At 40.2% G+C, this 17,070-nt stretch overlaps 1 protein-coding gene across 1 annotated transcript in view; it reads right to left on the minus strand.

Annotated features, from left to right (window-relative positions):
• Positions 1 to 17,070, minus strand: part of GK5 (glycerol kinase 5) — a 102,652-nt gene that overhangs the window by 6,419 nt on the left and 79,163 nt on the right. Inside the window, exon 12 of the mRNA XM_045851255.1 lies at positions 9,228 to 9,322. Within this exon, the coding sequence (XP_045707211.1) occupies positions 9,228 to 9,322 (95 nt within the window). The remainder of the gene's footprint in view (positions 1 to 9,227; positions 9,323 to 17,070) is intronic.

Below are 17,070 nucleotides of genomic sequence, written 5' to 3' on the forward strand. Positions count from 1 at the left end.
GCCTAGCTTTATAAATGAGGGAAATGAGAAGCAATCCTGGTATTCCTTCATCTTCTCCAACTGTAAAGTTTTTACACTGAAATTGTTTACTAAGTAAAGTAGCTTTTTGAGGACATAAATTAGACTCAAGAAAAAGAACAATAATGCAAAAAATATGGTTTTCAGTGTCATAACTTACAACCAATATGTTGTCAGACACTCAAGCTAAGTTCTTCGATTTCTTAGCTTACAGTCTTATTGCCTAGTATGAGAAATGACCCACCCTAACATCTGTCTTGAAAAGAGTCAAAATCTTGCCCTGGCTGGTGTGGCTCAGTGGATTGAGCACCAGCCTGCGAACCAAAGGATCACCAGTTCAATTCCCAATCAGGGTACATGCCTGGGTTGCAGGCAAGGTCCCCAGTAGGGGGCATGTGAGAGGCAACTACATACTGATCCTTCTCTCCCTCTCTTTCTCCTTCCCTTCCCCTTTCTCTAAAAATAAATAAAATGTAAAACAAACAAACAAAAAAAACAGAAGAGTTCCAACACAGCTACTACATAAGGTCATGACAGGGACATGCAGGTGCTGCCAGGAACTGATGGTCCCTAGAAGAGGAACCTGCTACCTAGCAGAGCACTGACATATGCTCTGTTTACCCAGAACACTATCTACTGCCTCTTCTCCCAGTTAATCCTACTCCCTTCTAAATTTGCTCAAGCTCCTGACCGCACACAGTAGACCACATCTCCAAATATATATTTCTATGGGAGCCTCTAACTTCCTATCATATCATGTGCCACAGTTTATAATTACATATATTTGTGTGATTGTTGAAACTCCATTCAGCACTGTATCGGGCTCTCCACAGGGGGTCAATACCCATCTGTTGATGAATATGCATTTATTGAATCAATGAACAAATCATGTCTTCTACTTAACTGAAGAAATTCTACATTACATCTTATCTTTACTATAGCTATGATTTTTCCTCCTATTGTGAATTTATCTAGATAATTGTCAAATTCAATAACATCTTTTGATGATTCACTCAGTAAAAATTGATTTATACAGGAAAGCTGGTCTATATCAGGTGACAAAATTCTCTAAAACAAAGATAGGTCAGACTCTGCCAGTTCATTTAATCCCTAGTATGCTATGGGGTTTCTTTGCATAAAAACTACTTCTGATATACCACATAAAATGCTGGCATGCATGGCCTGAAATCATTTTTTGTACAAATAACTATGAATATGACTTACCATTAATAACAGGCCCATTTGAGGAGTAATAAAATCCACAGAAACTTAAAAATGTCATTACAGGTTACAGTGTCTCTGTATTAGTTAGTCCGAGTGAGTCTCCCCTTGGGATGATGTGGCAGAAGAAACACTGGGCAGATCCTTTTCAAGGCCTGGGCACAACCTGCTGAGGCAGAGAGCTTCCAGCCACACCCCTAATATGTCATTGCTGATCCCACTGACCGAGCCTCCCAGAACCATCAACCAACTAGGAACAGCAAGACTCGGCCAAGTTTTACTTGGCACCCAGGCAAAACTAGTAGACTCCTGCCCAGGGCACAGACTATCTGCCCCCAGCAGGCCATCTTCACCAATGAGACAGATATCAGCCTAACCTGCTGGGACTTGTGGGATGGTTAATGTGACACTGCCTTTTGTCCTAGTCAACCTAGATTTGAAAAGCATGCTTGCCTGGCACCGATGGTGTACTTCTGTCATCACCGTGTTTATGCTCTACCATAAACTGGTATGGCAGAGTGATTATAACATGGACTCTGGAGACAGATGCTTGGATTCTAAAATCAGATCTGCCCCCCAGTAGCTGTGTGAGACTGGACAAGTGATCTGACAGCTCTAAATCTTAAGTTTCCTGCTCTTCAGAAGGAGATGATAAAAGCATCTTGCATCTTACAGAGTTACTGAGGATTAAATGAGATAATGCATGTAAAGAACTTAGGACAGAGTATGAATTCATAGTAAGATTAGCTACCACTACAATTTTTATTTTTTTATTATTACTACTATTTTTTTGCCCAAACCCTTCCCACTACTACTTTCTTCATAACTTTTTCACTGCACCTTCTGAATGTGTCTTTCTACTGTTAAATAAATTCCCCTAACCCATAACCAATTCTGAGAAGCTCTCTACACTTATTTTGTGGTTACTGTAACAAACTTGGCTCTGAGCTGGGCAAATGGCTTCAGCTGTAGCTATTCAGCGGAGGTTCCCAGGCTTGCACAGCACAGGTACCAGAAGGAAATTGTACTAACCTGTCCAGCCACCCTAGGCCACTGTGTATCTGCTGTTAGCAGACACTACCCTTCCGCCCATATGTACTTAGGTCCACAGCAACATCATGCCATACTCCCCTTCGCCTCCCCACTGCTCAGACACTGCAGTCGCCCACAGAACCAGAGATGGCATTCACAGTACTTGCTGGCCACATCACATCCTAAGGAAACTGTTTGAAATCACAGGCCCTGTTTTCTAAAACAGCCAGCTCTCATGTCCTGGTCCCACTGCCACTACCACAACTGTAAGGAGTGAGCACACCTGACTCGTCTGTTTAAAGCTTGAAAAAACAAGGTAGTCCTATCAGATTCCCTTCCCTGGAGATCCGAACTAGGAAACGCTGAGAAAAGGACCATCAGTGGGAACTAATGGATAAAACTAAAAGGATGTGCAATGTGGAAAAATGTTGTGTGTATTTACAAGTTGTGAAGAAGCAGTAAGCATAAGGAAATAATGACAGTTAAGCAGAAGTTATGAGGAAGAAAGGATACAGAACAAAGCTGATAATGAGAAGAGAAAAGCAGACCCACATTGCAGGAACCACAAAGAACACTCAGAACTGCCAAGCTGGTTGCCAACTCTTTTCTAATCCCAGTCCTCAGGAGGATGTGAACAGAGCAGGTCCCCTCAAGGGGGCTTCAATAAGTCTGCTTCTTACAGCGGAACTCATCCTCTGAAGACCGGCACTGGGCTCACAGTCCTGTCCACTCTACTACTGCCACCATCACAGTAACTTTAATGTCAAGTACACAACCACAGATTCTAGCCTCTGATACCTCTCAGTAACACTCTGAGTATCCCCCTCCCCAGACCACAGCCCTGCTAGAGCAAAGCCACGATGACTGCACCAGCCGATGCCAACCTGCATGCTGCCAGGTGCTCCCACGCACTCCTTCTGCCATTCTCTGAAGTGGCTGTCCCAGACACCCTCCCTCTCCTCAAAGTTTCCCTGATGACCCTTCCTTAGCAGACTTTCTTGAGATATTAGGCTATGAGGAGCCTTTAACATCCTGCCCTCCATTATCCATAGCAGTGACAATATTCTAAAACTATCACAGATAATTAATTGTCTCTTCCTTCCTTCCCATCCCCTATCCCTCATTTTCTCTAGTTGTTGTCATAGACACCTTACAGATGATTTCTCTCCTATGTACCGAACAGCTTACGATCAACACACTATTATGCTTTGAATTAACTTTTGGTTTCCAGTTTGGACTTTCATTTTACATTGGAAAATATTGGGCTTTACAGGCTTCCCTCTCCACTCCCCACCCTAACATATTGCCAGGTTGCAATCATGACAGAACAGGGACATTTTGTTATCAACATGAAATTTAGAACCTCATCGGTAATAGTTTTCTCTAATCTTCTGGGCTTCAGCAATAATCTTAATCTTTTGTCTTAATCTTTTTATTACATATGATTTTTACAGGTATATGAATTGATGGAAAAGTGAAACACAGAGTTGCCAAAATAGTCACTAAGTCTACCAGCACACTTTTAAACATGGGAAGAATAGTAACCTAAGTAAATCCTACCTTTGCTTATTACTATGCATCTAATCTTCCTCCTTACACTTCAGCCACGCAAACCTGCTTCAATTCCTGTCCTGTCCTGGATGATATTTCAGTCGCTTCACATCATCCTGAAGAGGAAGCAATGCATGCTCCACAGGCGTTTATAAACTTCAAAATACAGTATATAAAAGAAAAGGACTGCTGGTCAAGATGGAGGCATAGGTGGATACACTGTGCCTCCTAACACAACTAAAAGGACGACAACAACCAATTTAAAAACAAAAACCAACCAGAACTGCCAGAAAATCAAACTGTATGGAGGTCCAACAACCAAGAAGTTAAGGAAACATTCATCCAGACTGGTAGGAGGGGTGGAGATGGGCAGCCAGGTAGAGAGGACTCCTGGCAAGGCAGCAGCTGGCAGAGCAGGTAGTCCCACATTTGAGTGCAGATAAACTGGGGGGAACAACTGGGGAGTGAGACAGACCACGCAATGCAGGATTCCACTGCGGGGAAACAAAGCCTCAAAACCTCTGACTAAGAAAACCTGTGGGAATTGTGGTGGCCAGAGAAACTCTCAGCCTCACAGGAGAGTTCGCTGGGGAGACCCACGGGGTCCTAGAATATACACAAACCACCCTCCTAGGAATCAGCACCAGGAGGGCCCAATTTATTTGTGGGTAGTGGGGAAAGTGACTGAAAGCCTTGGAGAGCCGAGCATGTGGCATGGATCCCTCTCTGACCCCTCTCTCACATACAGTGCCACAACTCAGTGACGTGGGTTGCCCCACCCTAACTAATACCTAAGGCTCTACCCCTTACTACATAACAGGTTTGCTGAAACAAAGAAATATGGCCCAAAGGATAGAACACATCAAAGCCCCAGGAGAAATACAACTAAGCCATGAAGAAATGGCCAACCTATCAGATGCAGAGTTCAAAACCCTAGTAATCAGGATGCTTACAGAAATAGATGAGTATGGTTGCAAAACAGAAAAAAGAGTGAAGGCTATGCAAAGTGAAATAAAGGAAAATGCACATGGAACTAATGCACAGCGACAGGAAGGAAACTGGGACTCAAATCAACGGTTTAGACCAAAAGGAAGAAATAAACATTCAACCAGAACAGAATGAAGAAACAAGAATTCAGAAAAAGTGAGTAGAGGCGTAGGAACCTCCAGGACAACTTTAAACATTCTAACATCTGAATAATGGGTGCCAGGAGGAGAAGAGGAAGAGCAAGAAATTGAAAACTTCTTTGAACAAATAATGAAAGAGAACTTCCCCAACCTGGTGAAGGAAACAGACTTCCAGGAAGCCCAGGAAGCCCAGAGAGTCCCAAAGAAGTTGGACCCAAGGAAGCACACACCAAGGTACATCATAATTACATTACCCAAGATGAAAGAGAAGGAATCTTAAAGCAGCAAGAGAAAAGGAGAGAATTACCTACAAAGGAGTTCCCATAAGACTAGCAGCTGATTTCTCAAAAGACACCTTGCAGGCAAGAAGGAGCTTGAAAGATGTATTCCCACTTATGAAAGGCAAGGACCTACATCCAAGATTGCTCTATCCAGCAAAGCTACCATTCAGAATGGAGGGGCAGATAAAGTGCTTCCCACATAAGGTCAAGTTAAAGGAGTCCATTATCACTAAGCCCTTATTATATGAAATGTTAAAGGGACTTATCTAAGAAAAAGAAGAAGATAAAAAATATGAACGGTAAAATGACAACAATCTCACAACTATCAACAACAGAACCTAAAAAAACAGAAGCAAACAGAAAACAACTACAACAGGAAGAGAATCAGAGAAATGGAGATTACATCAGTGGGAAGCAGGAAGGGAGAAAATGAAGGGAAAGGTACAGGGAATAAGTAGCATAAATGATAGGTACAAAATAGAAAGGGGAGGTTAAGAATAGTATAAGAAATGTAGAAGCCAAAGAACTTATATGTATGATCCATGAACATGAACTAAAGGGGGTAATGCGGGTGGGTGGGTGGGGAGGTACAAGGCAACAGGGGAAAATGGGGGAAAAATGGGGACAACTGTAATAGCATAATCAATAAAATATATTAAAAAAAGAAAATTATCAGACCCATGCGGTTTTGGCTAACTGGAAACTCCTGCAGCCATGTGGGGGGGGCAGGCAGGGGCCAGCGCGGACAGGACAGGAGTTTCCGTGGCCGCCTGCCCAGCCGTAGCCCCATAGACACCCGCCAGCAATGCAGCCGCCTGCAGCTCTGAGCCCCAGCCGGCTCTGCAGCCAGGGCCAGAGAAGGGGCCACCAGTAAGTGACTTGGGAGCACCGGGTCACTGCCCGGCCACCACAGCCACCACCAGGCCTCGGCTCTAGGAGCATCAGGCCAACCTCGCAGCCATCTGCTCTGGACTTGGGACCAGGACACGATAAGCTCCAAGCTAGCCCTCTGGGTGCTGCTGCTGCTGCTGCTGCTGTGGCTCTCCCAGAAAGGGGGATTACCCCCCCTCACCCCCGCACCCATGAGAAGAATCACCATGCGGCTTTAGCTGGAGACCCCGCACCCATGAGAAGAATCACCACGCGGCTTTAGCTGGAGATCCTGGCAACACAACCAATGGTGCTGGGAACTAAGGAAGGCCTGCCAGCTGAGCACAAATTACTAGGAAAAACCAAGAGCTGCCTAAGCCACAGACTTCTATTTCTTTTCCTGAGATACGGTACTCCAGACTGGGCAAAGGGGGGAAGGAAGGACTGTGTGTGCTTGTGGGTGTTTCAAGGGACTTTGGGATTTTAACAAAGACATTAAGTCATTACTTTTAGCCTGTATAACTTGAATAAATAACTCCTTTCTTTTTCACCAAAAAAAAAATTATCACAAATATTGAAGTAATGCTCGTTTAAAAATCTAGTTAGGAAATATGGTATTTTTAGAGATTTAAAGCATTCTGATCTAATTGTTTTTCACCAGCTTCTAAATTCTATGATCCAAACTTTTAAATTTTGAACTCTTTTATAACTGGTTTACCATAAATGACCCCAAATAGCTGTTGCAATTTTGAGAAAGAAGAGCAAAATAGGAGGGATCACAATACCTGATACCAAACTGTATTACAAGGCCACTGTAATCAAAACAGCCTGGTACTGGCATAAAAACAGACACATAGACCAATGGAATAGAACACAGAAACCAGAAATAAACCAAGTCTCTATGGTAAATTAATATTCTACAAAGGGGGCAGAAGTATAAAATGGAGGAAAAATAGCCTCGTCAACAAATTGTGTTGGGAGAGCTGGACAGCTACATGCAAAGAAATGAAACTCGAGCACCAACTTACACCATACATAAAAAAATTCAGGGTGGATAAAAGACTTAAATATAAGTCATGACACCATTAAAGTCCTAAAGGAAAACATAGGCAGGAAAACCTCAGATATTTCACACAGCAATATTTTCACTGATATGTCCCATAGAGCAAGGGACATAAAGGAAAGAATAAACAAATGGGATCTCATCAAAATAAAAATCTTCTGCATGGCTAAAGAAAACAGTATTAAAATAAAAAAAGAACCAACCATATGGGAAAAACATATTTGTCAATGACACCTCAGACAAGGGTTTAATCTCCAAAATATATAAAGAACTTACACGACTCCACTCTAAGAACACAAGCAACCCAATTAAAAAATAGGCAAAGGCCTAGAACAGACACTTCTGCATGGAGGACATACAGAGGGTCCAGAGACATATGAAAAGATTCTCAGTATTGCTAGCTATCAGAGAGATACAAATTAAAACCCACAATGAAATACTACTTCACACTGGTCAGAATGGCCATCATAAACAAAGCAACAAACAAGTGTTGGAGAGGTTGTGGAGAAAAGGGAACCCTAGTGCACTGTTGGTGGGAATGGAGACTGGTACAACCCCTATGGAAAACAGTATGGAATTTTCTCAGAAACTAAAAATGGATCTGCCTTTTGACCCAGCAATTCCACTGCTAGAATTATATCCTAAGAACCCTAAAACACCACTCCAAAAGAACCTATGCACTCCAATGTTCATAGCAGCACAATTTACAATAGCCAAGTGCTGGAAGCAACCTAAGTGCCCATCAGTAAATAAATGGATAAAAACCTATGGTACATTTAGATGATGGGATACTACACAGCAGAAAGAAAGAAGGGGCTCCTACCCTTTGCAACAGCATGGACGGAACTGGAAAGCATTATGCTAAGCAAACTAAGCCACGTGGTGAAAGATAAATACCATATGATCTCACCTTTAACAGGAACTTAATCAACAAAACAGACAAACAAACAAAATATAACCAAAGACACTGAAATTGAGAACAGACTGACAGTGACCAGAGGGGAGAGGGGAGGGGATTTCAGGGGAAAAGGGTGAATGCTTTGCAGGAACAAGTATAAAGGACACATGGACAATAACAAGGCAGGGGTGGGGGGGCAGTAGAAATGGGAGGGAGGTGAGGAGGGTTGGGGTGAAATGCAGAAAACTGTACTTGAACAACAATTTTTAAAAAATTAAAAAAAAAATGAAACAAAGAACAAACTGCCGGTGAAAAAGGGAAGGGGGAGAGGGATAATGGTGGATAATAGGGTAAGGGCCATCAAGGAACATATATCAAGGACACATGGACAAAGCCAAAGGGGTAGGTTCAAGGAGTAGAGGTGGGCATGGGTTGGGTGGAGGGCCGTGGTGGCATGAAAATGGAGACAACTGTATATGAACAACAATAAAAAGTGTTTAATATAAAGAACTGCAAAATATACACATACAGATGTTGGGGGGGCACATGTTGCACCTTTCCACTATTTTTCTAAATGTCAATGATACACTTCCTCTAAGCACTGATATATTTCCCTCCACTGGGAAATGACTTTTAGTCATGATAAAATAATCCTAGGTCTGCCCTGACTGGTGTAGCTCAGTGAGTTGAGCATCATCCTGCAAAGCAAAAGGTTGCCAGTTTGATTCCCAGTCAGGGCACATGCCTGGGTTGCTGGCTAGGTCACAGGTTGGGGGTGTGCAAGAGGCAACCAATGGATGTTTCTCTTGCACATCAAGGTTTTTCTCTGTCTCTTTCTCCATCTCTTCCCCTTTCTCTAAAAAATAAAAAATAAAATAAAATCTTTATTTTAAAATAACCCTAGGTCTTATATAAAAGTTCTATGGTAAACCTGCCAACTTTAGTTTCCACAGCGATAAAGTTCTAAGCAAAAGCCAGATGAATTTGCTATGCTCTTTGATGGAATTCATACTATGTTAAATCATGGTTTCTCAGCCCTAGAATGTACCTTTCACTTTAGTTCTGTTGAGTGCCCAAATTTTCAGGTAAGAAAGTGATAGATACATAATTTTAGGTGTGGGTATGAGGAGAGAATATTTAATTGCCATTGAATATTTTGTACACACCTGCAATCCACTAAAAGATGGAACAAAATAAACTCCTTCAGAATCTTTCAAACTTTTGGCCATTTTTTCAGTCTCAGCAGCATCCGTGAAAAGATCTGTGAACACAAAAACAAATAAACAAGCAAAAACTTTAAAACAAAATGGTGTTGGCGAAGGACAAAGAATTACGTTATATGACTAGTGTTTACCTGCACCAACATTTTATTATAAATTTAATATGAAAGGTTACTCACTTGAAAGGGCCAACACAAAGGCCAATCTGCTCTCATACTTCCTGGGTTATATGAGGACCCATTGATAATAATTGTAAATTGTACTCAAATGACAGTTATCAGAACCATAAGTCACATTCTCTTGGTCAAAAGGTCCAGATAACGCATCAAAATGTCTGTAGCACTTTAAAAACTAATATTAAAAAGAAAACATTGGTTTTGAAATCTATACTTACAAAATATCACATTCAAATGTCTAAATTTTAAAATCAGAATGTGGAAAACATACTAGATGTCTGGTTTAAGGAAAATGTTTGGTAACAGATGAAGAAATGGGGAAAAATCTAGTTTATCCACATTCTTCACTGATTGTTTCATTCCTATTTGAAGAATTATCTTTGTCTGAACAATCTTCCACTTAAACTGTTCTCAAAGGAGCTTACTGATGGAGTCTTTTGAAGTAAATGGACTCTATTCTGTCTCTCCCACTGAATATAGTTAAGACTTCTGGACGGGCCCTGGCTGGTGTGGCTCAGTGGATTGAGCACTGGCCTGCGAACAAAAGGGTTGTCGGTTCAATTCCCAGTTAGGGCACATGCCTGGACTATGGGCCAGGTCCTCAGTGGGGGACGCAAGAGGCAATCACACATTGATGTTTCTCTCCCTCTCTTTCTCCCTCCCTGCCTCTCTCTAAAAATAAATAAATAAAATCTTTTTAAAAAATCCTGGAAAGAATTCATGGACAAATGACCTAAAGGCCAGAAGAATAACCCAGCAGGCTGACAGTAGAACTCTTAAATTTCACCAAGCCAGCTGAAATTTTCCTGCTTTTTTACTTCCTCTGCTATATTCTGGCCTGGAGTCAGAGAGCCTGAAACCAGAAATGTAGGTCCATACACTGGGTGCAAATAATCCTCCTCTTCCTGGTCTGAGGAGCAGGAGTTAGAGGTCTCTACAGAACACAGAGTGGGGAAATTACTCTACTTTATGTGCGTGTGTATGTGTTTTACATTCTACTTGACCAAGAGAGGAGGAAGGGAGAGAGGGAGAGAAAAGAGAGCCTCAGGGATCAGTAGGAAAATGTCTAACATTTGTCATTTATATTCCAGAAGAAGACAAACAATACACTTCTGAAAAGTTATTTGAAGAAAAAAAAGTCTGTAGACTTCCCACAGAGCAATAAAATGAATTATCGATCACATACAAAAACATGGGCTGAATCTCAAAGACATTATGCTGAGTAAAAGAAGCAATCCCAATTGATTATACACTTAATGAATCCAGTCACTGTATATGATATTATGGATGAGGTAAAAGTGTAGGGATGGAGAAAAGATTAATTGCTGCTAAGGATTAGATTGGGATAGGGACTGACTACGAGGAGTGACACCAGGTAATCTGGGGGATGATGAAAGTGTTTAGTGCAACAGCCACATTCCTGATTGTGGTAGCAGTCATACAGTCTATACAGTTCTTAAAACCAGTAGAACCACACACCAAAATACCAAACCAAACACAACCACTATAAACATATAGATACAGTATATGGAAATAGATAGATAAAAAGACAGATTGAGTATGATGGTGGCTTCACAGATGTGTATTTTGTTAACACTCATTGGCTTTAAAAAGGTGAATTTATTATATGTAAATTAAACTTCAATACAGTAGACTTAAAATAATTTCTTCTCAAAATGAAGAAAAGAGATTCAACTTTACTCATAATAAGAAAAACACCATTTAAATATTGAGATGTCATCTCACCCATCTGCAGTTCACCCAACAAGGTCATTTGATTATGCAAAAGACACTATGAAAAAGGAGGCTATGGGGAAATAGTCACATACATTTCTGGTGTTAATGCAAAATGAAACGATTCCTATAGAGGGGAATTTGACAATACAGTGTATCTAACAAAGCAATGATGCATTGATTCTCTGATACAGTGATCCCACTTCTGGGAATTTATTCTTAGGACACACCTCCAATGACATAAAACACATTATGTGTAAGATTATTAATTGCAATATTATCTGTGCTTTCAAAAGATCAGAAACTACTCAAATGTCCAATATGGGCTCTTTACTGGCTAAGCTGTGCACATACACATAAAGAAGTGCCATGACACTGTGAAAAAGAATGAAGATTCCTGCAAACTGATATGAAGTAACTCCCAAAATATATTTTTATGTAGAAATGGCAAAATACAAAAGAGCACACACAGATTACCTTTTATACAAGCATATCAGGGATAAGGAAACATGCATGTATCCTCATGCTTTTGCAAAAAGAAATAGAAGGAATAAACCAAAAACAAATGAACTATCTATCAGAGGTAGGGAGATAAGATGAAGAGACTAGGGAGCAAATCAACTCCTCAGAGCACACCTTATGGTTTTGACTTTGGAAATCGTGTTAAAATTCCACATTAAAAAAATTAAATAATGTTTTTTAAAAGGATGTAGAGAGAGGTAAATACTAAGACTGAATGATAACAGAAACAAATGAACCTAATTCTATTTCAAATTAATAAAATCACGGAGGGGAGAAGAAAAGGAACTAATCCAAGTAACTTTTGAAGAGTGTGCTTTGGCTATATTACCTTGATATAAAGAAAAAACACCCCAGCAAATAATCATGAACAAATGTTACTTGTTGTATTGGTATGGGTCTAGTAATTCTGAAACTCTTTTGAGTATACTTTAAGATTCAGCAAATGAGTATATAATATTCATGTTGCTGGGAGCCAGGTTCTCAAAACAGAAAAAGGGAGACAAAAATATAGAAAAGGGAAAAACAAACAAGGACTCTTAGGAGCTAGACTGGAATTGGAAGTACTATTTAAACTCAAGGATTTTTCACACATGCACTCTTGTGTATGCATCTCTCCTCTCTCTCTCTCCTCCCTCTCTCTCTCTCTCTCTCTCATACACACACACACACACACACACACACACACACACACACACACATCTAGCTCTGTTATAAGGGCTTAGAAGCAATGACACTTCATTATTGTTTTAAAATGACATTTCCCACTAAAGAATGTAAGGAGGACTCACTGGAAAAGTGCCTAATTCTAGAACAAGGGTAGGAAAAACACAAGATGAGCTCTTGTGCCAAAAACTAAAACTAAGGACATTCTCAGAAAATAATAAACATAGACATTTAAAAGGCACAAGCCAGTTCTGGCCATGATGGATGCATAAGTGGAAATGCTTAGCTTCCTTGCACAGCCAAAGGAAGGATAACAGCTAGTTTTAAAACAGAAAACAACCAGAAATACCAGAAAATCAAACTGCATGGAACTCGGACAACTAGGGAGCTAAAAGAAACATTCATCCAGACTGGGCAGCTGGGGAGGCAGAGAGGACATGTGGCAAGGCAGAGGTGGGGGCTGGCTAACCGGTTGGTCCCACATTTGCGTGGGGATAAATAAGGAAGAACAACAGGAGTGAGACAGACCATGAAATCCAGGATTTCAGTGCTGTTAAATAAAGACTGAAAAACTCTGGCTGTAAATTCCTGCAGGGGTTGCAGCCGTGGGAGAAACTCCCAGTCTCACAGGAGAGTCCATTGAAAAGGCCCGCAGGGTCCTTGGATGTACACAAGCCCACCCAACCAGGAATCAGCACCCGAAAAAGCACAATCCACTTGTGAGGAATGACTGAAGTGACACAAAGCAAAGCAAGAGCTGAGGAAGCAGCACTGCTCCCTCCCAGACCCCTCCCACATATATAGCACAACAATGTAGCAAAGAGGGTTGCCCCACCCTGGTGAATACCTAAGGCTCCACCTCTTACTACGTAACAGGTGGGCCAAGACAAAAATATATATATATAGCCAAAATGAAAGAACAGATAAAAGTTCCAGGAGAAATACAACTAAGCCATGAAGAAATAGCCAACCTATCAGATGCAGAGTTCAAAATACTGGTAATCAGGATGTTCACAGAAATGGATGAGTACGGTCACAAAATAGAGGAAAGCATGAAGGCTATGCAAAGTGAAATAAAGGAAAATGTACAGGGAACTAATGCACAGTGACAAGAAGGAAACTGGGACTCAAATCAACAGTTTGGACCAGTAAGAAGAAATAAACATTCAATCAGAACAGAATGAACAAATAAGAAATAAACATTCAATCAGAACGGAATGAACAAATAAGAATTAAAAATCAGGACAACTTTAAACATTCCAGCATCCAATCATTGGGGTGCCAGAAGGAGAAAAGGAAGAGCAGAAATTGAAAACTTCTTTGAACAAATAATGAAAGAGAACTTCCCCAACCTGGTGAAGGAAACAGACTTCCAGGAAGCCCAGGAAGCCCAGAGAGTTCCAAAGAAGTTGGACCCAAGGAAGCACACACAGGGGTACATCATAATTACATTAGCCAAGATGAAAGAGGAGAGAATCTTAAAAGCAGCAAGAGAAAAGGAGAGAGTTACCTACAAAGAAGTGCCCATAAGACTGTCAGCTGATTTCTCAAAAGAAACCTTGCAAGCAAAAAGAGGCTGGAAAGAAGTATTTCAAGTCATGAAAGGCAAGGACCTACATCCAAGATTGCTCTATCCAGTAAAGCTATCATTTAGAATGGAAGGGCAGATAAAGTGCTTCCCAGATAAGGTCAAGTTAAAGGAGTCCATCATCACCAGCCCTTACTATATGAAATATTAAAGGGAATTACCTAAGAAAAAGAAGATAAAAAATATGAACAGTAAAATGACAACAATCTCACAACTATCAACAACTGAACCTAAACAAAAATGAACTAAGTAAACAACTAGAACAGGAACAGAATTATAGAAATGGAGATCATAGGGAGGGATATCAGTGGGGACGTGGAGGGAGGAGAATGGGAGAAAAGGTACAAGGAATAAGAAGCATAAATGGTAGGTACAAAATAGACAGGGGAGTTAAGAATAGTATAGGAAATGTAGAAGCCAAAGAACTTATATGTATGACCCATGGACATGAACTAAGGGGGAGGGGCAATTCTGTTGGGGGTGGTTGGAGGGTGGAGGGGAATAAAAAGGAGAAAAAATGAGACAACTCTAATAGCATAATCAGTAAAATACACTTTAAAAAGGAACATGTATAAAGGGCTCATAGACATGTACAACAGGGTGATGATTGACTATGGAAGGGGGTGGTGGATGGGGACAGGGAGAGCAATAAGGGGAAAACTGTAATTGAACAACAATAAATAAATAAAATAAATAAATAAATAAATAAAATTTTATATGTAATAAAAAAGAAAGTATCTACTACATGACCAAGAAACATCACTTTTGCACTTAATATATTTTTAAAGTATTTTTATCGATTATGCTATCACAGTTTCCCCAATTTTCCCCCTTTATCCTCCTTTTGCCCTGCACCCCCAACCCTCCAGGATCCCCTCTTAGTTCATGCCCATGGGTTGTACATATAAGTTCTTTGAGTCTTCTGTTTCCTATACCATTTTTTTACCTCTCCCTGACTATTTTATGCCTACTAATTATGCTGCTTCTTCCCTGTACCTTTCCCCCCTACACCGATTTTCCCCCTCCCCACTGAAATCCCTCCATGTGGTGTCCATTTCTCTGATTCTGTTCCTGTTCTAGTTGCTTGCTTAGTTTTTTTTTTTTCATTGCTTTTCTTTTGGTTTAGGCTGATAGGCGTGAGTTTGTCGTCATTTTACTGTTCATATTTTTTACCTTCTTTTTCTTACATAAGCCCCTTTAACATTTCATACAATAATGGCTTGGTAATGATAAACCCATTTAACTTGACCTTATCTGGGAAGCACTTTATTTGCCCTTCCATTCTAAATGAAAGCTTTGTTGGAGAGTAATCTTGGATGTACGTCCTTGCCTTTCATGACTTCAAATACTTCTTTCCAGCCCCTTCTTGCCTGTAAGGTTCCTTCTGAGAAATCAGCTGATAGTCATATGGGCACTCCTGAATCTTACAAACTCCTGGGACAACCTGAAATGTTCCAATAACTGAACTATAGGGGTGTCAGAAGGAGAAGAACAGCAAGAAGTTGAAAACTTATTTAAACAAATAATGAAGGAAAACTCCCCCAATATGGCGAAGGAAATAGGCTTCCAGAATGTCCAGGAAGCTCAGAGAGTCCCAAAGAAGTTGGACCCAAAGAACAACACACCAAGGCACGTCATCATTAAGCTACCCTAGATTAAAGATAAAGAGAGGATTGTTTTGCACTTAATATCTTAGCCAAGCACTGGAATGTTTGTTTATTTTCCTTTTTCCTCTGTAATATGTAGATGTTGTTCCACTTTCAAATTTTACAACTAAGTTCATGCCAGTCTGAGTCTTTTTCTTTATAAATAAAACTGTTCTTCCTGTCTTGAAGCTTTTCTTTATTCTTACATTTCAGACAGTTCATCTATGCATGACTGTCTTAGTTTGTGTCTCATTTTATTTTGTTCTATTTTCTTTTTAACACAGTAAGCCATTTCAGTCTGAAAATTCAGCTCTTTCATTTGATCATGGAAATTTATTTACCATTATCTCTATAATTTTTACATTACCATAATTCCATTTCCATTTCCACAGTTATATTTTCATATTCCAAAGAAGAGATTATTAGTCACACCTTTTTTTCTCTTATCTTTCCTCTACATTGATTACCTTTCAGTTTTGTTTACTGTTTATTTTTCCTTTTTAAAATTTTCCTAATTCCTATTTGGGTTTTCAGCACTGTAGATTTTATATTTTATCAATCTTTTTACATTTTATATATCATGTTTTTGTTCTTCAAATCCTCATGTTTTCAAAACTTTTTCTATGCATTGTATAACAAGTATCTATCACCTCAAACAATGAATGTTTTTTTAATTATTTTATTGTTCAATTCCAGTTATCTGCATTCACCACCCATCACAGCCCCCACAAGCCAAACCCACCTCCCTCCCATGCTTCCACACCTCCTTGGTTTTGTCCGTGTGTCCTTTATAGTTCTCCCTGAAAACCCTCCCCCCATTAACCCTCCCACCCCCCCTCTGGTAACTGTCAGATGGTTCTTAATTTCAATGTCACTAATTATATTTTGCTTGCTTTTTTCTTTTGTTGATTATGTTCTTGTTAAAGGTAAAATCATATGGTATTTATCCCTCACCACCTGGCTTATTTCACATAGCACAATGCTCTCCAGAGCCATCCATGCTATCACAACAGGTAGGAGCTCTTCCTTACACAGTATTCCATTGTGTAAATGTAGCATAGTGTTTTATCTACTCGTTTACTGATGAGCTCTTAGGTTGCTTCTAGCACTTGACTATTATACATTGTGCTACTATGAAAATTGGGGTGCATAGGTTCTTTTGGATTGATCATTTCAGGGTTCTTAGGATATACTCCTAGCAGTGGAATTGCAAGGTCAAAAGGCAGATCCATTTTTAGTTTTCCGAGGAGGAAACTCCATACTGTTTTCCACAGTGGCTGCACCAGTCTGCATTCCCACCAACAGTATACTAGGGTTCCCTTTTCTTAACATTCTATCCAACACTTGCTTGTTGAATTGTTTACAATGGCCATCTTCACCCGTGTGAAGTGGTATCTCATTGTGGTTTTAATTTGCATTTCTCTGATGGTTAGTGATACTGAGCATCTTTTCATATGCCT

Source organism: Phyllostomus hastatus, unplaced genomic scaffold (genome assembly GCF_019186645.2).
Source record: "Phyllostomus hastatus isolate PE091 unplaced genomic scaffold, TTU_PhHast_1.1 phas_contig_86, whole genome shotgun sequence".
Classification (NCBI taxonomy): domain Eukaryota; kingdom Metazoa; phylum Chordata; class Mammalia; order Chiroptera; family Phyllostomidae; genus Phyllostomus; species Phyllostomus hastatus.